This window comes from Mytilus californianus, unplaced genomic scaffold, assembly GCF_021869535.1.
Source record: "Mytilus californianus isolate M0D057914Y unplaced genomic scaffold, xbMytCali1.0.p SCAF_4, whole genome shotgun sequence".
Taxonomy (NCBI): Eukaryota; Metazoa; Mollusca; class Bivalvia; order Mytilida; family Mytilidae; genus Mytilus; species Mytilus californianus.
Genome location: NW_026262690.1, coordinates 52,009,672 through 52,034,109, shown reverse-complemented (window position 1 = coordinate 52,034,109; position 24,438 = coordinate 52,009,672). Strand labels below are relative to the sequence as shown.

At 34.1% G+C, this 24,438-nt stretch overlaps 3 protein-coding genes across 6 annotated transcripts in view; 2 read left to right on the top strand and 1 right to left on the bottom strand.

The window, feature by feature from the left end:
- Positions 1–24,438, top strand: part of LOC127698417 (probable RNA-binding protein EIF1AD) — a 208,818-nt gene that overhangs the window by 24,476 nt on the left and 159,904 nt on the right. The window lies entirely within an intron of this gene.
- LOC127698420 (uncharacterized protein C20orf85-like) lies at positions 10,346–14,455 on the bottom strand. Its single transcript, XM_052201887.1, has 3 exons — positions 14,356–14,455; positions 13,390–13,474; positions 10,346–10,654 (listed from the first exon to the last, which is right to left on the bottom strand). The coding sequence occupies exons 1-3, from the start codon at positions 14,421–14,423 to the stop codon at positions 10,397–10,399; spliced, it is 411 nt and encodes a 136-aa protein (XP_052057847.1). The 5' UTR covers positions 14,424–14,455; the 3' UTR covers positions 10,346–10,396.
- LOC127698398 (ectonucleoside triphosphate diphosphohydrolase 1-like) overlaps positions 16,632–24,438 on the top strand; it is a 48,547-nt gene continuing 40,740 nt past the window's right edge. For 2 of the 3 annotated variants that reach the window (XM_052201855.1, XM_052201856.1), the window contains exons 1-2: positions 16,632–17,233; positions 23,282–23,335. The gene's annotated coding sequence lies outside the window, so the exon portion shown is untranslated. The remainder of the gene's footprint in view (positions 17,234–23,281; positions 23,336–24,438) is intronic. The other variant, XM_052201854.1, reaches the window with a different exon arrangement.

Genomic DNA, 24,438 nt, shown 5'->3' with positions numbered 1-24,438 from the left:
TTCGAAGGAAATATCGGTTATTAAAATGGTAATATACGGCAGGCGGCTGGGCGGTTTTGCGGCTGCCAAACAGTGTCCACACAATAACATGAAAACGTTTTAACAAATTTTTTTCAAATTTAAATATGTTGTTTCCTGGGACTTAATGAAGGTCTCTATTAATTTTCAAGATTTTCGTATATCTCCTTTGTGAGTTATCGCCATTTTTAATATCCAAAAGTAGAATTTTTTAATATTTTACTGTTGTTATTATGTTATGATTTGTCTTATCTCAGAATAAAGATCGGAGTGAACGATTTATTAGAAAATTATCTATTTCCTAAGTGGTAATGATTATAAGCTATATCATTAGACATTTTGAAGATTATTACATTATTAATTATGTTAGAGTACTATGTTAAACAACCATAGTTCTGTTCAATTAGATATTATAAATATTTCAGCATATGATAATGATTTATTTTCATTATTAATTAGATCTTGGAAATATTTTAGCATATGATAATCATTGGAGTGACAGGTTTATTTGAAAATTTTCTGTTTTCTGATAAGATCTGTAGGACTGTATATATACAGTTTGAAACTTACTAGTATTACTGTATAAATGAAGTTTGGAATTTACTTTTCATTATTAGACATTTTTTAGATAATTAAGTGTCCGTTAATCATATATATTCTTACCCCTACCCCCCTTCAATTTGATAATGTGCTTTTATCTTGTAAACGGTTGAGATCCCTACTCCTAAACCATATATATTCTTGTATGGGACAATAAAACAAATCAAATGAAATATTGGGATAGTCCTCGGGTTCACAGCTACCCTCCTTTTTTTTAAAAAACTTGTAAATGTGCAAGCTCCCCACCCTGTAACCATATATATTCTTGTATGTTACAAATCAAATGAAATAAAAGGTGAGTCCCCTGGGGTCCCCCCCAGCGTGTCTGTTTGAGAACTTGTAAACGGTCGAGATCCCCACCCCTAAACCATATATATTTTTGTATGGGACAATAAAAGAAATGAAATGAAATATAGGGGAAGTCCATTGTGGTAACCCCCAACCCCTTCTGTTTGAGAAATTGTAAACGGTTGAGATCCCCACCCCTAAACCATATATATTCTTGTATTTGACAATAAAACAAATCAAATAAAATTTAGGGGAAGTCCACGAGGGTAAACCCCACCCCCTTCTTTTTGAAAACTTGTAAACAGTCAAGATCCCCACCCTGAAACCATTTTTATACTACCGCAAAAAATTGTTGCGGTCGTATATTGGTATGACGTTGGCGTCGTCGTCGTCGTCGTCGTCGTCGTCGTCGTCGTCGTCGGCGTCGTCCGGCGTCGTCCGAAGACACATTGGTTTTCGCACTCTAACTTTAGTTTAAGTGAATGGATCTCTATGAAATTTTACCATAAGGTTCAATACCACAAGAGGAAGGTTGGGATTGATTTTGGGGGTTATGGTACCAACTGTTAAGGAATTAGGGGCCAAAAATAAGCATTTTTGTAACTTCCAGACATAACTTGTGTGTTAGTGTATGGATCTCTCTGACATTGTACCACAAGGTTCCATATCACACAGGGAATGCTGGGATTGATTTTGGGGGTAATTGCCTCAAAATATTAGGAATTAGGGGCCAAAAAAGGGGCAAAAAACAAGCATTTTTCTAGTTTCATGACAATAACTTGTGTGTAAGTGTATGGATCTTTCTGAAATTGTACTACAAGGTTCCATATCACAAAGGGAAAGCTGGAATTGAGTTTGGGGGTAATTACCCAAAACATTTAGGAATAAGGGGCCAAAAAGGGGCCAAAAATAAGCATTTTTCTAGTTTCCAGACAATAACTTGTGTTCAAGTATATGGCTCTCTCTGAAATTGTACCACAAGGTTCCATATCACACAGGGAATGCTGGGATTGATTTTGGGGGTAATTGCCTCAAAATATTAGGAATTAGGGGCCAAAAAAGGGGCAAAAAACAAGCATTTTTCTAGTTTCATGATAATAACTTGTGTGTAAGTGTATGGATCTTTCTGAAATTGTACTACAAGGTTCCATATCACAAAGGGAAAGCTGGAATTGAGTTTAGGGGTAATTGCCCAAAACGTTTAGTAATAAGGGGCCAAAAAGGGGCCAAAAATAAGCATTTTTCTAGTTTCCAGACAATAACTTGTGTTCAAGTGTATGGATCTCTCTGAAATTGTACTGCAAGGTACCATACCACAAAGGGAAGGCTGGGATTGAGTTTGGGGGTGATGAATCATAAGGGGGTTCATAAAAAATTTTGGGGGGGGGATTTTTTTTTCCTTTTTTTTCTTTTTTTCCTTTTTTTTTTTCTTTTAAAATTTTCCATTTTAAGTTGGTCATTTCTGTTTTATATTTAAAAGCAAATAATAATGATATGGTAGGAGATACACACCAAACAGGTTGTGTAAATTATTATATAATAAGTATTGTGCAATAGCAAGAAATTTTCAATTGCACAATAGCAAGAAATCTTCAATTGCACAGTATTGCGCAATAGCAAGAAATCTTCAATTGCACAATATTGCGCAATAGCAAGAAATATTCAATTGCACAGTATTGTGCAAAAGAAGATACTTCGTATAAATTGCTTATTTCTTGACCAATTTCAATGGGGTTTTATTCTTGAATTCTTGGAGTTCTTTAATATGCTGATTCTAACCGTGTATTAAGTTTTTGGATTTTGGGCCCCGTTTTTAAATTAGTCCACATTGAGGTCCAAAGGGTCCAAAATTAAACTTTGTTTGATTTCATCAAAAATTGAATTATTGGGGTTCTTTGATATGCCGAATCTAACCGTGTATTTAGATTCTAAATTTTTGGTTCCGTTTTCAAATTGGTCTACTTTAAAGTCCAAAGGGTTCAAAATTAAACTTAGTTTGATTTTAACAAAAATTGAATTCTTAGGGTTCTTTGATATGCTGAATCTAAACATGTATTTAGATTTTTGATTATGGGCCCAGTTTTCAAGTTGGTCCAAATCGGGGTCCAAAATTAAACTTTGTTTGATTTCAACAAAAATTGAATATATGGGGTTCTTTGATATGCTGAATCTAACCATGTATTTAGATTTTTGATTTTTGGGCCCCATTATTAACTTTGTCCACATTGAGGTCAAAAGGGTCCAAAATTAAACTTTGTTTGATTTCATCAAAAATTGAATTCTTGGGGTTCTTTGATATGCTGAATCTAACCATGTATTTAGATTTTGGATATTGGACCATAATAAATGAATGTCCAATTTAAAATTTTTAAGTTCTTAGACCACATTCATTCTGTGTCAGAAAGCTATGCTGTGTCAAATATTTAATCACAATCCAAATTCAGAGCTGTATCAAGCTTGAATGTTGTGTCCATACTTGCCCCAACTGTTCAGGGTTCGACCTCTGCGGTCGTATCAAGCTGCGCCCTGCGGAGCATTTTATTCTTCTTGTATATTACAATAAAACAAATCAAATGAAATAAGAGTTGAGTCCCCTGGGGTCACCCCACCTTTTTCCTGTTTAAGAACTTGTAAACGGTTAAGATCCCTCACCCCTAAACCATATATATTCTTGTATGGGACAATAAAACATAGGGGAAGTCCATTGGGGTAACCCCCACCCCCTTCTTTTTGATAGCTTGTAAACGGTCAAGATTCCCACCCAGAAACCATATATATTCTTGTATGGGACAATATATTTTAACTTTCCCTAGAATTAAATTTTTGATGAAATACTTATTAATTACTAGATTTCTATTCAAAGGGAAATAACTCATTTTTTTTTTAAAGATTTGTAAAAGACATTGTATTAAGATAAATGACATTTTGGATTTTTTTCCTTTTCTTTAGTAAATTGTTTGAAGAATTTAGTGGTATGTTTGCTCCATTACAATAGGAAGTGTTCTGTGCTTTCTTCTTCACCACATTCGCAGTACGGCGTGAGGGATTTGCCTATCTGATGGCGGTAATTATTTAGTCTATTGTAGCCTGTTCTAAATTCTGACATGATTCTCCCTATAACTGGATTTGGATAATCAAGCAGATGGGCCTTACCAACAATGGGAACTAATTCGTGTATTTGTCTTCCAGTTTCACTTCTAGTCCATCTATTTTGCCATTTTAGTTTTGTTGACATCTTAACTGCACTTCTCACATCTGACATTGTTATGACGTTGTACTGGTCATTTAGACTTGAGGCCTCCTGTGCTACATCTTTTGCTAACTGGTCCGCTATCTTGTTCCCGGCTATATTAGCATGGCCTGGGATCCAAGATAGGGTAGTTTGTATGCCGACTCTCAGGAGGGTCCCAATGCTTTCTTTAATTCTGTGATAGTGTCAATGTAGTTAGTTCCAGTTGAGAGTCAAGATGCCAACAGCTGTCTGGCTATCTGATAGAATCTTAACTTCAGTGATCTTTTCTCTAAGTGTGTAAATACAGTGTTCCAAAACCATAAGGATAGCTACTAGTTCAGCTTAGAGTATTGAGCCTCTGCTAGCTACTGGTCTTTTTAAGCTTATTCCTTGGTGGTTCTCAGTATATATTACTGCTCCTGTTCCACATGGTCCTGGATTTCCCTGACAGAAGCCATCTGTAAATGCAATAGCTGTTGAATCTGAGCTTTCTCCTATCAGTTCTTGTACAACTTGTTTGCTTTGGGCAGTTTGTTCTGCGGTTCTGTTTTTCGAGCTTCCAGTAGCTTGGTGCTCTCATCAGCATAAAATCTGCATTTGCCTTGAAGGTAAATCTGGCTCTGTAAGTTTGATATCTACTATTGTTGCTTTTAGCATGTCGATAGCTTGATTTATAGTCTTACCAAATGGAGATTCTTGTCGTTCATATGTATCATTGTTGGTAAGATACTCCTCCATCAGTTGTTTGATTGGTTAGGCTATGTTTTTTTATTGGTTTTTTTGCTATTTCTTGGACTGATATTTCTTCCATTCGGAGGTCGATTGGTTGCATATTGGCCTCTACTTCCATTGCTTCTCCACCTGCTGTTCTTGGTAATTCAAGGCAAACTGATAATCCTTTTCTTTGTATAGCTTCCAGTTTTTTGTCAAGCCTGCGACTTTTGTCGCAGGAAACTCGACATAGGGATAGTGATCCTGCGGCGGCGGCGAAGTTTACTAACTTCTTAAAAGCTAAATTTTTCAAAAGGTAGAAGACCTGGATGCTTCATACTTTGTATATAGATGCCTTATGATATGAAGTTTCCGTCTGTCATATGTCCATTGTCATTGGCCTCTTTTTCATGGTTCAGTGACTACTTGAAAAAAAAGTTAAGATTTTTTGTAATGTTAATTTCTCTCTTATAATGAGTAATATGATGACTATATTTGGTATGTGCGTACCTTACAATGTCCACATGCCTGTCAGACAGTTTTCACTTGACCTCAACCTCATTTCATGGATCAGTGAACAAGGTTAAGTTTTCGTGGTCAAGTCCATATCTGAGATAGTATAAGCAATAGGTCTGCTATATTTGGTGTATGTAATGATTGTAAGGTGTACATGTCCAACTGGCAGGTGTCATCTGACCTTGACCTCATTTTCATGGTTCAGTGGTCATAGTCTAGTTTTTTTGTTTTGGTCTGTTTTTCTAATACTGTATGCAACTGTGTTGGTGTATGGAAATATTTTATGATGTACATGTCAGTCTGGCAGGTTTTATTTGACCTTGACCTCATTTTCACGGTTCGTTGCTAAATATTAAGTTTTTGTGTTTTGGTCTGTTTTTATAATACTGTATGCAGTAGGTCAACTATATTTGGTGTATGGAAATATTTAATTATGTGCATGTCAGTCTGGCAGGTTTTATTTGACCTTGACCTCATTTTCATGGTTCATTGCTTATGTTAAGTTATTGTGTTTTTGTCTGTTTTTCTTAAACTTTAAGCAATAGGTCAACTATATTTGGTGTATGGAATGATTGTAAGGTGTATATATTTGTCTGGAAGGTATCATCTGACCTCGCCTCATTTTCATGGTTCATTGGTCAGTATAGAATTTTCATGGTTTGGTCTGTTTCTTTTATACTATAAGCAATAGGTCATCTATATTCTGTGTATGGAGGGATTGTATTAAAGGTGTACATGTATTTCCGGCTTGGTTTATCTGACCTTGACCTCATTTTCTTGGATCATAAATGTGAATGTGATACTTTTGGTAAAACTTTATATGTAGGACTATCAACATAAAATCAATGGTCAGTATAGTAGGCGAGACATTTCAGCGTGTGCACTCTTGTTCATATTTTCCATTGATGTTATCTGCCAAACTGGGCACGCATATTCAATGATAGATCTTACCATGCTGTTATAGATTTGAAGTAGTTTTGTTCATGAGATTTTCTCTAGGCCCTTTATTTCTCGTATAACATTTAATGCAGTGTAGCTGTCTTCTGCACTATATCCGTGTGTATGTAAAATTTGATTTTTTCATCCAACGTTACGCCAAGTAGTTTAGGTGTAGGACTGTATTTGAATTTAAACGTGTTGACAGTCAGAGTTTTTTGTGTTATATCTAGATCTTCTTTAGAGAAAAAACATACTTCACATCCCATGTTGACATTGATCCTCCATTGTTCAGTCCATTTTAAGACTGTTAACGTCTCTTGATGTTTTTACTTTTAGTTCTTACACGTCTTGTACCTTGTGCCACAATGTGCTACGTCAACAAATTTGCATTTTTGTCCTTGGGTGATATCCATAATGCCTGCTATAAAAATGTTGAAGAGGGTAGGTGATAGAACTGACCCTTGTGGTAAGCCAATTTTTGTTTCAAATTTATTCCCAAAGAAATTGTTCAACATGCATCTGGCTGTTCTATTGGTGAGGAAGTTATTTATCCATATCCGGATTTTTGTCGAGCCTGCGACTTTTGTCGCAGAAAGCTCGACATAGGGATAGTGATCCGGCGGCGGCGGCGGCGGCGTTAGCTAACTTCTTAAAAGCTTTATATTTTAGAAGGTGGAAGACCTGGATGCTTCATACTTTGTACATAGATGCCTCATGTTACGAAGTTTCTGTCAGTCACATGTCCAATGTCCTTGACCTCATTTTCATGGTTCATCGACTTCTTGAAAAAAAAGTTCAGATTTTTTGGAATGTTAAATTATCTCTTATTATAAGTAATAGGATAACTATATTTGGTATGTGCGTACCTTGCAAGGTCCTCATGCCCGTCAGACAGTTTTCACTTGACCTCGACCTCATTTCATGGATCAGTGAACAAGGTTAAGTTTTGGTGGTCAAGTCCATATCTCAGATACTAGAAACAATAGGTCTAGCATAATCGGTGGATGGAAGGACTGTAAGGTGTACATGTCCAACTGGCAGGTGTCATCTGAGCTTGACCTCATTTTCATGGTTCAGTGGTTATAGTTAAGTTTTTGTGATTTGGTCTGTTTTTCTTATACTGTATGCAATAGGTCTACTATATTTGGTGTATGGAATGATTGTAAGGTGTACATGTCTAGCTGGCAGGTGTCTTCTGACCTTGACCTCATTTTCATTGTTCAGTGGTCAATGTTAAATTTTTGAGTTTTGGTCTTTTTTCTAATACTATATGCAATAGGTCAACTATATTTGGTGTATGGAAATATTTTATGATGTACTAGTACATGTCGGTCTGGCCGGTTTTATTTGACCTTGACCTCATTTTCACGGTTCATAGCTCAGTGTTAAGTTTTTGTGTTTTGGTCTGTTTTTCTATTACTACAAGCAATAGGTCAACTATATTTGTTGTATGGAAGGATTGCAAGCTGTACATGTTTGCCTGGCATGGTTCATCTGACCTTGACCTCATTTTCATGGTTCATTAGTCAATGTTTAGTTTTCTTGGTTAAGTCTGTATCTTAGAAACTATAAGCAATAGGTCAACTATATTTAGTGTATTGAATGATTGTAAGGTGCACATGTATTTCTTGTTTGGTTTATATGACCTTGACCTCATTTTCTTGGATCATGTTAAGTTTATGTGATAGTTGTAGTAAAGCTTTATATTTAGAACTATCAACATAATATCAATGATTAGTAAAGAAGGCGAGACATTTCAGCGTGTGCACTCTTGTTGACTAATGTTCATGTTTTTTTGTAAAAACAAGTAGTTATAGTATGATTACCGATGAGACAACTATCCACCACAGACCGAAGGACGAGGATGCAAACAACTAAAACTAACGGCCTCCAACCTATACCGTGAAACAATTCAACAGAGAATACCAACGGTCAATAATAACAACCTATACCGTGAAACAATTCAACAGAGAATACCAACAGTCAATAATAAAAGAAAAACAAACATTATGACAAATAACAACCGACGATAACGAATTTCGCCGTTTCAGAATTTAATGCATTCTGGGTAATATTCTCAAAAGTGTACACCAAAATGTTGTGATTGGTTAAAAATGTACTAAACAATTGACATTCAACCAATGACCTGACGTTATTTTAATTTTGGGGGTACGAACAATGAAATTATCCATGGTCCTTTAGATTCTGAAACGGCCGATTGATAACAAGCACATTAAGAATGTAACGGGGGTTAAACATGCATGTTCGTGAGCGCTAAACCTCCCTTTGTTTACATAAGAAGAAATGATAATTTTAACAAATTTTTTCGTGGAAAATGGTGTAGTGATTTCGAACAAATTTCAATAGCCAGTTGTAGTGATACAGGCGCGGATCGAGCCATTTTGAAAAGGGGAGTTCCAACCCCACAGAACACCATGAAACGTTCACATAATTTTGAAAATAAAAAAGAGGGTTGGAACCCCCCGGAGCACCCCCTGGATCCGCCAATGGTGATAGATGTGGGAGAAGGAAACTAATCTATAAAAAATATAAAGGTAGGATTATGGTCTACAGTCTGCTTTGAAGCAATACTTTTGCGCGGTAATGCAACTGCATACAAATATAGGTTGTCATTCCTTGTCAAAATAGTTGCGTTTTTGATTTTGATGAAAACTTCTTGTTGACGACGACACCGCCTCCACAAAACATAACACATGTTTGAATATAGCGGGATATAATGAACCCGAAATCAAAAGAGGCACCCGATTGAAAAGAATTTCAGATATGACAGGAAATCTTATAAATGGGTGTCTTAAAGGGGCATTAGCTGTCAAATTCATGTTCACCGATTTGACTCAAATTCTCATATTTGATTTATAACATACTAAAACGTATATCTAAATAATAAAAAGTCTAAAATAAACAATTTACGATGCACGGGCTCGATGATATGCATAAGCATTTCGTGTGTATTTTAGTCTAGACGCCATCTAATTAACCATCGAGATGACCTCCGAAGATTGCCGACGGTCATATAACCCGATATAAACATAAACATAGATACACATAGATAGCGTACTCGTGCAATTGGATTTTTCTAGGTCTGTTTGATTTCATATTATAGGTTTAAAAAATATTTAATAATCGTTTTTACCTGTATTAGAATGATTTTTTGTAGATCGAATCAGTCAATCAAATGGTTTAACCTCGTTTCACTTCCAATGTTGATATTGTTTTCTTTTTGATAGCTGAACACGCCTAGTTCATGTGTAACTCATCTCTATCTAAGAGGTTAAATTGAAGTTCAAATGAATACGGATTTAATGAGGTCGAATTATTCACTTGCAAGTGAATAATTCATTAGCGATGTGTCTTTGCTTATTTTGACAAAACTGTACCAAACTGGCTGCTAAAAGCGAATTATCATATCACTATTTCACTTTCATCAATGATTGAACAAAAAAAATCATATCTTATTTTTTTTCTATATCTCGTAGCTAATGCCCCTTTAAATATTATCTTTTTTAGTCTTGCTCTTTTGTCGATGTTTTTTTTTTCATGCGTTCCAAACGTTCAAATGTTTCAAAGACGTTCAGAATTCATCGAGAAAAAGGAAAACGCGGTCTCGCCATTGAAACCGTCACGTGTATCTGGGTGCTGGGCAATATCTCCGTTTTCCGTAGATTCTAGGTTAGAGTTTGGGCGATTCATCAGTAATTTAGTATCATAAATAGTTCATGACAGGGAAATACTCCCAAGTGTAATTTTATCAGTTTCCGATGAGACTTGTCCAACTCGAGGGTGATAGGAATTTTACTTTCGGGTGTCTAGGATTTTAAAGTCTTGCATTCCTGCCAGTGTTTTAATACTATTATCACGCAATAACGTACCAATGATTAAAAAACGTACAAATATCGCGAAAAATGGTACATGCAAAAGGTTGTGTAAAGGAATAAAATCATTTAAGTCAATAGCAAACGCAATTGTTAAAAACAGGATGAGAAAAAAAATATTTATGAACATTGACTTAACTTTGTCAGGTAAATTTTATTCATTAGATACAAATAACATTTTGCTCTGTATTTTACATTCTTATGGATGACTCTCCTGAGGCCACTTCAGTAAATTTAGTATACCGTTCTGACCACGGGATTTGGGATATTTTCCGTAAATTTCTAGCTTGCATTTCTGATTTCCCGCCTTCCATCCAATTAACCGCGAAGTTGTCTCTGGAATACTTGTGGTTCGCTTCAGATGGTGTAGTATAGGTGGTAACTTTAGGTCCGCGGTTGTTTTGTTCATGTATGATGGTCGTGTTTTCAAATTTGGACCAAGTAGATCAACGGTGAGCTAAAACATCCATTTAAAGTTCAATTAAAAAGCATATTTTCAGTATAAATTATATAGTGGATGTCTTTTGTCTGTCGATTATAATACACAATGTTTATCTATATAAAAATAAGAAGATGTGGTATGATTGCCAATGAGACAACTCTCCACAAGAGACCAAATGACACAGAAATTAACAACTATAGGTCGCCGTACGGCCTTCAACAATGAGCAAAACCCATACCGCATATATGCATTTTCTTGACATCATATTCCATTTCAATTCTTCTGAGAATTACTGCCAAAATTTTTGAGGGTGTACTTTGTTCTTATAATCAAAAGTTCCTTGTTTGTTAGCTACATCATGGATTCTTTATCATATAATGTATAGTAAATATAGTGAAACAGTCTTTCAGCATTAATTTATTGTAGGTATTAAACACAGTTGGTGTAAATTTCATTGTCCACCTAGCAAACTTAACCATATTGGGTTTTTTTCAAAAAAGACATGCTATAAATATCTTTTTCAAGTTAGATTGGTACATCAACATGTATAAGAAGCTTTGATAAAAACAACAACTAAAAAAGTAGTCATATGTTTCTGTTTTAAGTAAGCATGAGACCAAAATTATCTTCAAATGAATAAATATGGGTTATACTCTGTGTTACTATATACTTCACAACAGCCAGGCTTTCGTGCAAAGTAATTACAATATAGAAATAAGATGTGATATGATTCAAATTGAGACACCTCTCAATCAGAGATCAAATGACGTAGAAGTTAAGATAGCAACTATAGGTCACCGTACGGCATTCAACAATGAGCAAAAAACCCATACCGCATAGCAAGCTATAAAAGGCCCCGAAATGACAAACGTAAAACAATTCAAACGAGAAAAATAACGGTCTGATATATGTACAAAACAATGAACGAAAAACAAACATAATACAAAGCACAAAAAAACTAACTAAAACACAAAGTACAGATCTGAGAGTACTCACAGCTAGTTCAAAGACCTACAAGTAAGTCTACCTGAATTTGATGCTTTGCATAAAAAAAAAAATTCCCGTAGCCGTTCATGGTATTACGTAGAAAACTAAGATTGATCTGAACTGTATGACTAACATTTGTTTTTATACGACCGCAAACATTTTTTTGGGATCGTATAATGGTATGATGTCGTCGTCGTCGTCTGCGTCGTCGTCCGAAGACACATTGGTTTCCGGACAATAACTTTAGTTTAAGTTAATGGATCTCTATGAAATTTTTTAAGAAGGTTTAATACCACAAAAGGAAGGTTGGGATTGATTTGGGGATGATGGTCCCAACCGTTTAGGAATTAGGGGCCCAAAAGGGGCCCAAAACAAGCATTTTTCTAGTTTCAGGATAATAACTTGTGTATAAGTATTTCGATTGCTCTGAAATTGTACCACAATGTTTAATACCACAAGTAGAAAATTGGGATTCATTTTAGGGGTTATGGGGCCAACAGTTTCGGAATTAAGGGCCAAAAAGTGGCCAAAAATAAGCATTTTTCTAGTTTCCAGACCATAACTTGTGTGTAAGTGTATGGATCTCTCTGTTATTGTACCACAAGGTTTCATATAATAAAGGGAAGGCTGTGATTGAGTTTGGGGTTAATTGCCCCAAACATGTAGGAATCAGGGGCCAAATACAAGCATTTTTCTAGTTTCCAGACAATAACTTGTGTTTAAGTGTATGGATCTCTCTGAAATTGTACTACAATGTTCCATACTACGAAAGGAAAGGCTGGGATTGAGTTGTGGGGTTATTGCTCGAAGGGGGGTTTCAAAAAATTGGGGGAGGGATTTTTTTTCCAATTTTTTTTAAGGGATTCATATTTTTTTTCAAAATTTTTCAAATTTCGAATTTTTGAAAAGTTTCAAGAAGAAATCTTCAATCGACAGTATTACGCAATATATTTGTAAGATCTTTGACCACATTTATTTTGTGTCAGAAACCTATATTATGTCATAAATTTGATCACAATCCAAATTCAGACAGTATCAAGCTTGAATATTGTGTCCAAATTTGCCCAAACTGTTCAGGGTTCGACCTCTGTGGTCGTATCAGGCTGCGCTCAGCGAAGCATTTTATTTACATTGATGTAAATGACATAAAAATATGAAAGCACAAAAATGGACATGGGTTTTGCTCCTTGTTGAAGGCCGTACAGTGAGCTTTAGTTGTTAACTTCTATGCCATTTGGTCTCTGGTGGAGAGTTGTCTCATTAGTCATACCACATCTTCTTATTTGAAGGCGTAAATCTTAAACCGAAAAAGCAGCAAAGCCAACCTTTGAACTTGGCCTATAATAGGAGATCTTAAGCATGGTCTATAAACGTTGGTTTTATTGTCGAAATTGATTTTTACATGGCGACGCGTTACAACTTGTATTTATCATAATTTTCTTAAATGTTAAAAAAGGGTTTTTTTTCGGTTTCCCATTTTCGAGGGGTTTTGAATAGTGTAAATCGCATTAAGTTTGTATTTTTCGGTCAATAGTATTTGTGCTAAAGTAGATGATTCTGATTAGAATAGAAGGTAGCTTATTTTTTCCGATTGATTGAAAGATGGTAAAGAGTTGACTATAAGCTGCTGAAAGATTATCTGAGACTCTGAAATCGTTGTATAAACAATGCAAGTTATTAAAAGACACAATTTAGACTTCAACTAGCGTCTTTTTCGTTTTTTTATGTTTTTTTTTTTTTTTTTTTTTGTTAGTAGTACTTACAGAGTTATATTCGTCCACTAAATATCCCCATTTGTCTGGCCATTTACATCTCTGGGAAAGAAATTCGTGTCGGACATGGTCCTTCCTGTTAAAAACCAAGTAAACCAGACTGCTAATTTGATTCAGAATTTTAAATTAAATCTATTCAACTTTATCAAATTAAAAAACGAAAGAAGATATCAAGGTGAGTTCAAAAGTCATAAGTCGAAGAGAAAGACAGACGACACTATGGTCTTGAGAGTAAAAACTACTATAAAAAGGAGCTATATATCGGAAAAACACAACCCCACACAAGCAAAACAAAAAAAAACGAAATAAAGCAAAACAAAACAAAAAAACTTTAAAAAACAATAACAAAAAACGGGTGGCTAATAATGCTTACGAATAAAACACTGCATGGCTGAGGATGAAATACTCAGCGATTCTCTCGTGCATTTATTCCTGTTTCTAAAGACAGTACATACATTTTATATTCCGAGAAGAGATAGGCGTATACCAAATTACAAAGACGGGGATTACCCATTCAGTACATTTTGACTGTTGATATAGCAAGTTTGCAGTATAGATATATCTATATTCCGAGATAATGCATTGCTATTTCATATATCATGACCGCTTAACCATAATGCAATACAAAGCCACAACATCTGTAGTGTGAACATCAACAATGTTTAACTCATTATCTTGTCTGCTCCTAATTATCACGCAGGCTACATCTATGTTTGTTACTACTGATATGTATAATGATACGATAATGGATTGTTATGTAACAACTGTTGCTAATTATGTAATACGCTATACCGAACTTAAGTTTGACTTTTTCTTTTTTTTTTTTTTGTGAAACTGCGTTCCATTCCGACATGATAGAATTGTACTTTTCGTTCACATTATCAAACAAATCGTTTGCAAGAATTGATAAAGAAAAAAATAAAATGCCGAAACACCAGACAAGCTGAGAAAACTCACCAAATTTCGTCATTATGAACAAAATTAAGATTTGAAAGTGGTTTTTTGGCCTGTTGTTGTCCCGCCATGAACTGCTGCTGTTCTGCCTTCAGAAAATAGAGTTCTGTGTCCACAAGCAACGGTTATGACGTCAGCGTTATGGGACGTCAATGATATATCGGTGTGAGCTTACAACGTTCTACGGGACAAACCATATTGAATAATGTATGAAAACGTATTTGGATTCTTGAATAAAATTTCAAGGTATAGCATCAATATGAAATAGCAATAACTATTTGGAACGACACTTGCGTGAACAACAGTATGTGTGCGTCTTTATAAACCGTATTAAAATAAACGCGTTTGTAATGGGGGTTCATTAGATAACAGTCCCTTAAGGGCATACGATACAGTTTTGATCCCACGGTGATATTTTTACGAAAATTTGCATACAAGCTATTTTTCACCTAGTCAATTCAAATATGTAATAAAAAATATACCTTCATGTGCTACTTTAAGAGATAAATAGGGTCATAATTTTAGACATTTACTCAAAATTTCAGTTTTTTTTACATTTCTATTCTTTGGATAGACATACCCAACTTTTTTGTTTCTAAAGATAAACAAAAGCGGATTTTTGTAACAACATTTGGAAAATCCTCTTTACATAAGTATGCCCTAAATTTGTATAACAATTCTTTGGAAATAATTCATTTTTATCAAAGTTTCATGATTTTAGAAAAAAACGGCAATTTTTGCTGTATATTTATCGAATTTAAAAAAATTTCATCGGTGACTTTTTCATAAAAATTGGTACAAATAATCTTCATACGGAATCAAACCTAATGTCATTTTAAAAAAGAGGGGTGCATGAACTTGTTTTCAAGTTAAATCAGTCTGAATGATAAAAATTAGTCGAAAAATGCATCTTTTCCCCATTTGTCAAAGTTTGACGTCGCGAAAATAACATTTTACGTTAGCAACGTCATTACCTCCCCTGTAACTGTATCGTATGCCCTTATTGTCTTGACATACTAGTATTACTTTCTTTTATTGAAAATCAAATATGTTTTCGTTCATTCGGTGGTCATTTTTATATCTGTATTAAATATAACCAGACAGAAACGAAATAAACTAACTTGAAAAGCTATATACTAATGAAATATTAATGTTCAGAATGTGTTCTGATGTACATTCTCAAAGCTTTTTCAATTTGTTAAACTAACCATTCTATACTAAAACGTAACACTTCATACAACCTAATTTCAAGGTTTGTGCAAAAATACGATCGAGACAAGTAGTAAAACACAAGTAAATCACCCCAAATGAACACAGAACAAGTCTATTCGTTTAGTAATAAGGTTTTTAGGTTCATTATTTAATTATTGTCTTATTAATTTGACGGTTTATGCATTAACTTACACGGTAATATGTCTTGTAAATGTAATACAATTTGTAGAATACAGTGGTTTCTAATCGAATGAGATTTCATTAGAATTCATCAATATCATCAATTCCCATCGTTACGATACGTTCTGAACGAACATACTCTGGTTAATTGTCTTTTTGCAATTGTACCTCGGAGAACGTGTCATGTGATTCGTTTCGTTTAATTACAATTAACGAAATCCACTGATAATAGAAATCGTACTTGGAATAGAACTTAATCTGTTGTCTGGCGATGGATATATACATTGATCGTATGACTGTGGTCCAAATTCCCACGACGCAAGTTTGAATGACACAGCTTCACTTGTAATGACGTGAATGTCATTTCTGAAGTGACATAAAAAACCACAAACTGAGTTTTTTTCTCTATTTTATTTAAGTCGGACATTGTAGGAAGCAAAATGGTACTTTAATGAAAAATATGATTCACTGAAAATTTATTTTTGACAACAAGTTACGATTCTACGGAAGCTATTAACATTGCACTGGAAAGTCTTTTTAAAGATCAAAGCTTGACGTAACAGACGATTGGAAAACCGAATACGTGTCATATTTGTGCAGTTAAATATATTCTTTGACTTTTTCTTGAAATGGTGATACTTGCACAGCCATAATGATGAAGCAAATCGAAAGATAATATCCGAAATACATATGTATTTGTTTGATTGATTAGTTGAAAGAAGTATCTACATTTTTTGGGGTAAAAAATATAAATAATTGTTTTGCCAGGATCTGATTAGAGAAATATTTTAACACAAAAAAGTAGATAACGTGAGAAAGGAAATATACCGTAATGATAAAATCAAAAACGGCAAATAAATAATAAAGTTGTACATGCAACATATGTTTTATCTGAATGAAATGATTGATAAACAGAAACTTTGCTATATCTTCTATTATCTGGATCTAGAAAAGATCGATTGTTTATCATTCCCATCAATTATCTTAAACAAAACAATACGAACACATTTTACATTTTTGTTTCTGCACTTAGAATGTTCTACTTAAAGAAAAGAAAGATAGAGTTTGAAGTCAACGGCTCATCCTTTTATGAAGTTTAACGGACGTACTTTTGTATATTGTTTATTGTTTCAAGAGCATCAGAAAAGCAACGAGTCTGTCATACATTCACCAGGATTATGTAAACATACTTAAACTTATTAGTTTTTGGATAATTTTTAATAAAAAAAATCATTTTCTGGTGTAACTGAATCGCTTCTTTCTTGTGATTTCGTATCATATTTACATCTCTTATATTGAATGTCAACTTGTACAAAGATTGGGCTAATAAAACTTGATGACATATATAGGAAAATCCCGCAGTGTTTAATGAGAAAACGACAACAACAGTAAACAGAAATTGATATTCCATATTGGTATTTGTGTATGCAATAATCCCGAGTCAATACTAATAAAGGGATACTGGTAATCATAGCAAGTTTATTCAAAGGTAAGCAGCCACGTTTAATTTTGTATTTAGTAAATTATCAATTAACAAAGTATAATAAGTTAACTTTACAACTATTTATTCTAACAAAATTAGTTTAATCCAGTTTTGAAAACATGTTATATACCATGTTTGCTCGTTAGGAATATGTCTATTGAAGCTGCAGACATGTTTACAAGAACTCAAAACTATCCGCATTGCAGACATTCTGTAGTCAGTTGTATTGATAAACACTGATAAGACGGAGGGAAAAAGAATTTGTAAATCAAACAATTAAATTCCACACCAAGATTTTTAGCTTCATGACCTCGTGAGAAAAGAGAGACAGATGCCCTGAATAAAAACAATATTTATATCTTCATGTAACAGCAAGACAATTCATCAAGAAATTACTAGCTTTTCCATACACACGTGCAGTATAGCTAAGAACTGAAAACTGTTATGTTAGTCTACACAATTCTGGAGCTTTCTTGAATAGTTTAACATTTGCCATTTGTTCTTTTTAACTTCGAACTTTGCTTAGACTGATATTTATTGATGATTTTAAATGATCACTTTTCGATTGTTTCGTAGTGGTGTGTAGCTGACTCAGTGGCAATCAATATTTATTTTTGCATTATTAAACTCCGAAATTATTTTCATTTTTATTTTTCGTGTTTTTTAATAGTCTGTTTGTTGTATCAGCTCTGTCTCTTCAGGAATTGAAGCAATTTTACACGAAAAATTACACAGAACTTTTTTTTTGTTTCTTGTCTGTCATATTTGAATTTTGTAAGAACTGCTAAAAAAAGCCAATGTTGAATCAAAAATTCCTAAGATGGAGTTAAGGTGAAAACAAGGCAAGACGTTCCGAAACACAAGTACGAGTTTAAGTGTAATATCATACATTTTACTGTTATTTTCAATTATACTGTAGTAGCGGTGTTTCCCATGACCACCCTCCGTTCGCTATGCTAAAATAATGAAAACAACACGATATAAATTTCGTGCATCCGAAGCGCTTTCCTGGACTTACCTTCATCAGGAACGCTGAAAGCCGAATATTTGAAAGCCAAGGACGTATAAGAACCGAAACAGTTGAAGAGCTATATAACCAAAAAGGACCTAAAAAAAGCCAAATCCATCTATGATCAACTTTGCCTGAGGGAGTTGAAACCTTAGTTTCTAAAAATTTCAAAATTTATTAACGGACAATTTTTAGAAAGGTTTTTTACTGACTACTGGGCTGATGATACCCTCTGGGACTGATAGTCCACCAGCAGAGGTATCGACCCAGTGCTGTAAAAAATGAAAGCAACACGATATAAATGTCATGCGTCCGAAGCGCTTTTCTGGATTTACCTTCATCAGAAACGCTCAAAGCCGTAAAGTAGTACTTAGTTTGTAGAGCGGTTGCTTTCAGGGCCAGAGGTCATAGCCTCTGTCTCCCAGCTTTTATATTGGTAATTAAGTACAAAAACTAAAATTGTTACATTTGGCGCTATAGCTTAAAAACCGACGGTGAAAATCAAAGATTAAACGACTTTAGACTTTTGATGTTGGATATCGTCTTAAGTGAGATACACTTGAGATGGGATAAGTGTTGCGGTGCTTCCCTTGACCTATAGTAGATATATAACAGTTCTCCATAGTACCTCTTTAGCTAAGTCGGTAGAGTTGTAGCATACTGTGCCAGGGGTCCATGGTTCTACCCCAGCTGACTAAGTGGTATATTTGGATGAAACTCTACTGTAACCGTGGTAACAATATAATTTGTTTATCCACTGGTCGAGGTATTTAAGAACTCATACACACGTTTATTTGCCCGTCTGTTTTTAGCATAACCTTCGCTTTTGTCCTACTATAATAAAAACTAAGAGAGGCATCGACATTCTAATGTCAGTCTAGCAGTTGGAAGGACAAAACCAGTTGAGATAACACATCATAACCAATCTCCTTGTTTTTATATGGATTTCTAAAATATTTTTTATACATCAGTTTCGACATAAACATCGTCTTTTTATGTAGTTCTTAACAATAATCAGTGCCTTGAGGGAGAACATTAGACGAATTAGGTAGACCATGCCCACACAATAGTCATTCATCTACATAAAACCAATAACGCAATGATTAAAATCTAGGATGACCTACTCAAGAAGAAGGGAAGTTACAAATGGCCTAGATCGAAATTTCAATCTTCGGTCTTCATACGCTACACATCAAAAGAAACACAGTTTACATGGACACGAGCTACAATAAACGGGCATTTGCTATACTTTTCCTATTTGTGACAAATGAACAGTAAACAGGCGATGTTACAAACCACACATTTTTCTTTAAAATCTATAATTATTTTGCCAAAAATATATTGGTGTACATATTTTTCAAAATGGAGTTATAGATGTAAATAAGACGTCGAAAGGTACGTAGTATAGAGATTCTGTAAAGCCGTAAGACGTAATTTTGGACTTTCTGATTACACAACAATAGAACGACAAGATGTGTATCCATAAATCTCGTGTCAAATAAAAGTCTAACATAATATTATGTACATAAATAAATAAATGAATGAAAAATACGGATAATCGTATTAGTATAAAGGCTAAGTTTCACGAGGGTCTACAAAATAAGTCAAGTTTACGTAAGGTATAAGACATTAGTTGAATTAAAAGTACATCATAAACTAAAACTTATACGCCCTCGTTTTATCATTTACAGTAAATACTTCAATATCCCACCAAAATATTCATAGACTTCTCTTTAACAAAAAGTTTTAACATTTATCTGTAAAATATTTTAGTGCTTTGCAATCTTTTTCTTCTAAAGCGAATTATTGCATTTGTGTACCAGATTACATTAATGATTGATTGAATGTTGGTTGCTTAACGTCCAGTGGCAAATATTGCATGTATGTTCAGGACCAGAACACCAGAACAAATTAACAATAAAAATGATAGATAGGTCCTGTAATAGAGGCCGTCCGGGATGAAGTCAGTATGTTGGATAGGGACAGAAATTTAGCCTTGCAACAGGCCACCTACGCACCCCTCAAAGAGTTGTTGCAAGGGTTCTTAACATGCAAAGAGCGTGGCACTCTCTTTATACGAGGCATCGGATTTAACGTCCCCATCCTGTACAGCCAAACGGACGTCCCAATTTGGCGAGGGTTTTCACAGACATGGAAACAAAGACAAACAATGGTGACGAACAACACATGGTCCAGATAAAGTTTTGACATTTTTTGAACGAATTTACATAGAGATTTTATTTTTCTAATTCGGGAAATGCCAAGCCATTTAAAGATTTGAATAAAGCACATTTTTACAAATTTCCATTTAAGGTTAATGACCCCTTCTCTAGGCCTGTGTATTACTAAATATTCAAAGTTCTACAATATTAAAAGTAAAAAACCAGAATAAATGTGACCTGCCATTTTGTACATATATCAAAGGGAAACGTTGTTCAAAGCAAAACGGTTAAATATTTCATTGAATTTAAGGATGTTCGCTCCTCTGTTTCAAAATGACTAGCTTTTTAAAAGACTGTTATAAATTAGTAGTATATAACTTAAAAAGGAGAAAAAAATGATAGGTCCGTGTTCTTGTTTTTAAGATATAAGCAATTGCAAATTTGGCGGGAAATGATTCTCTCTAGATTTTTCATACATTTAACATTGGCTCCTTTTTTCTTTCAAAAACTATGCAAAAATAACAAAGATTTTATAAGATTTCCAAAAAATGGCTTTTTAAACTATTTGCAATGTAGTTATGAAAAGAAAAGTAGGGGTCAGTGGGCAAAATTTTTGATAGCACTACATGGATAAAATTAGAGGATTCCTAATATCTGACAAAAAGTCTTAAACAAGAGTAGCGAACAACCTTAATATAAAATGGAAATTTGGTGGCAAATAAAGCCAAGACCTATGCAAAAAAAAACCCACAGACTTTATTACAGAGATTTTCGTTATAAAATTGTAAGTATAGATTACTCACTTGTTTGTCCATGAAACAATGAATGTCTACAAAAAGTCCTAAACAAACTTTACAATCCAAAAAACCTCGTGCTTAGTCACTAAGGGAGCTACCATTTGATTTTTATGGGGGGTGGGGCTAGGATGAAATTTGAAAAAAATAGGCAGGACAGGAGTTTTGAGTAAAAAAAAAGGCAGGATGAGATTATTTGCAAAAAAAAAGGCAGAATGACAATTTATGTAAAAAAAAAGTCATGATAAACTAAAAAAAAAAGGCAGGACCAAATAGAATGAAAAATAAAAAGGCAGGACCGAATAGAGGGAAAAATAAAAAGGCAGGACAAAATTTTTCATCCTAGCCTGTAAGTGAACTGTATTGATTTACATGGACAATAGTGACAATAACTGGTGATTTAAACTGTGTACATTAGTGGACCATATCAAGTGAAACTCAACTGTTAGTTAATTTTATCATCTTCTGCATGGACGAAAAAAAGGGCACAGCAAAATCCAGTTAAATTTTAAATTTTCTAAAACACAAAATGCATTTGAATTTTATTTATCTAGAGCATGTGTAACATTGGTTTGATTCCGCCAGTGTACTTTATCCGGAGGAAGAAAATCCCCAGTGATTTTTATTCACCAACAAAAATTAATTAGGTTTTTCTATCCGGGTCCAGTGTAAAACATCCACCAGTCATTATAAGGTTCTAAAAAGGGTTTTTTTTGAAGGGGAAACATATTAAAATGTGTATTTGAAACTTGCATAAATGGTTTAAGTAAAAAGTGGAGAGTTTTCATCCAAGGAATGTTCACACTAGTGTTTTTAAACAAGGAATGATTTCACTAGTGATTTTGTACCGGAATGATTGCATTAGTTATTTTATACCGGGATTAATTACACTAGTGCTTTAGATCCATACATTGATGAAGTGATTAGTACTCATTTTCAACACACGATAACACAATAATGCTTATTAACGAATAAGATTTAAATAATTTTTCTATGCAAATCTTTAAAATTATACGCTTTTAAATTGTCACTGATTGTAATATTTATATTTATTGGATTGTCGAAGTTTTTCTGTGTATTTGCTTTTCGGTCGACTTCTTTAATTGAAACTTTATGTAAGAACAAATCTGCTCTTTAAATTTGGTTTATATCAAGTTCAATGTCCTGATCATTGATAAATTATTTTGAGTTATAAAAACATCTCCTCATCATCATCAATATTATTTATAATTACTAGATTGACTCAGATTAATTAAACTGGTTCCTTGAAAATCATTTTAATTTTAACCCATTTATTTATGTAAACAATAAACTGGTCTAATATAAACAAAACAACGATATCAAGATCGACGCTTTCACACTATTTACAACCAATATTCTCTAGTGAAAAACAGTTACCCGAAATAAATACACGGCGAAATGAAAGTACGCTTACACATGCTATGCCTTAAATTGTTTCCAGATACACAGGTTTGTCTGTACTCAGAGTAAATTTTGTGGTGAAAATGCAGCCATTTTAGCCAAAGGGTCCACATGAACCTTAATCAGAATCTTATACCAACCTTCATCAAACTACACATTGCTGATAGTTGTATTTTGACAGAGCTTTGCTAATTTAACATTGTTGTTTAAAATTCTCCTTTGAAGAACCTGGGGGCGAGTGGTTTTAGTAGTTAATAAACTCTGGGCACTCAGGCTTCCTCCACCAATAAAAACTGTCCATCAAGTGGTCCATCACGTATAACCAATTTTGATGAAATGACGTTAAAACGCAAAAAATCAATCAATTAATCGAGGGTCATTGGGATAAACTTGGAGCCGATTCGTATTTCAAAGAAAATACATTTGAACGCTTTTTACAGAGTAGTGGTTTGAAAGAACTCTTCTTTTAAAATCATGTCATGTATACCTTTTCATTATTTATAGTGGGAAACAGATGGTGTACTTTACTTCCCCCTCTGGATGTGGGATTTTCTCAATAAAATCAATTTTTTTCAACAAAAAGTAAATATGGGATTGGGTAAGTCTGTTAATGACCGACTGTAATACCTAATGAGACAATGTAATCAATACACAATCTATTACACAGGTACAGAATGGTATAATGATAAAGTAATGGAAAGAAATAAAGACTCATAACCAGGTAAGAAAGCTTTTCAGATTCGTTCTCTATACTTTCAGTTCTGTCCACCTAAAACCAAAATGATTTTTTTATTATGAACACACCTTAGATTAAGATGAATAGCATTTCTATGAAAAGTTTTGACGACTTATGTATCCGTGACATTAAGTTTAGTTTTAGTTACCTACTACATCGGTACAACTTCAATAGCCAATATTTCGGTACATATTTCTAGGACTCTGAACCGCGATGGTACTCCGAACCGCGATGGTCACGCTGAAGTGCGAAGGGTTTGACACTGAAGTGCGTTTTTGATCACGCTGAAGTGCGATGGTGGGATTGTGACGCTATCTTATTGATAGCTACGCCGAAGTCCGATGGTGGTATCGCTGAAGTGCGATGAATAACATAAATCAATAATTACATGTAAATGTTAAAGTTAACTGTTTGTTGGAAGTAGCTTTTCAGTTTTTTTTAAGGTAAAATATCGGGAGAATAACCTGTTTAACTTAAAACAGTCATGATAAATAGTCATTGTCTTTTCAGTCCTAACTGTAACGTTGTAGTGTACTTTGTAAATAGCTTCAGACAAAAAAGCAATTATTTATTATAGTTCATACAATCGTTTAGATATTGACCACTATAAACGCTACATAAAAGTTTATTTTCCTTTAAAACCAGTACTTATTGCAATGACTGAAAAACGTAGTAGTTATTTGAAATACAAATATTACTTGATTAGTAAGAACAGTGACAAAATACGCGGAGATTTTATACGGCTGTTGTGAATGAGAACAAGGAACAAGATAGTTTTTACTTCAACAGGAGAAAATATTGAATGTTTGTATTTACTGGTTTATACTAACTAATAAAAGAACAAAATCTTATAATAATTGGAATAATTAAACATCTGTAGATTTTAACTATAGCCATCACACGTCTTAGAGACCATCGCACATGCATCAGCGAAAGGACCATCGCACTTCGGCGAAGACCATCGCACTTCAGTGTCCCCATCGCATCTCCGAGTCCTACATATTTAGATTCTACATTGCATATATATTAAATTTTCAGTGTCTGTTCTAAAACTAATGTTGGTGCTCTGCTCGACCGTTTTGTTTTGT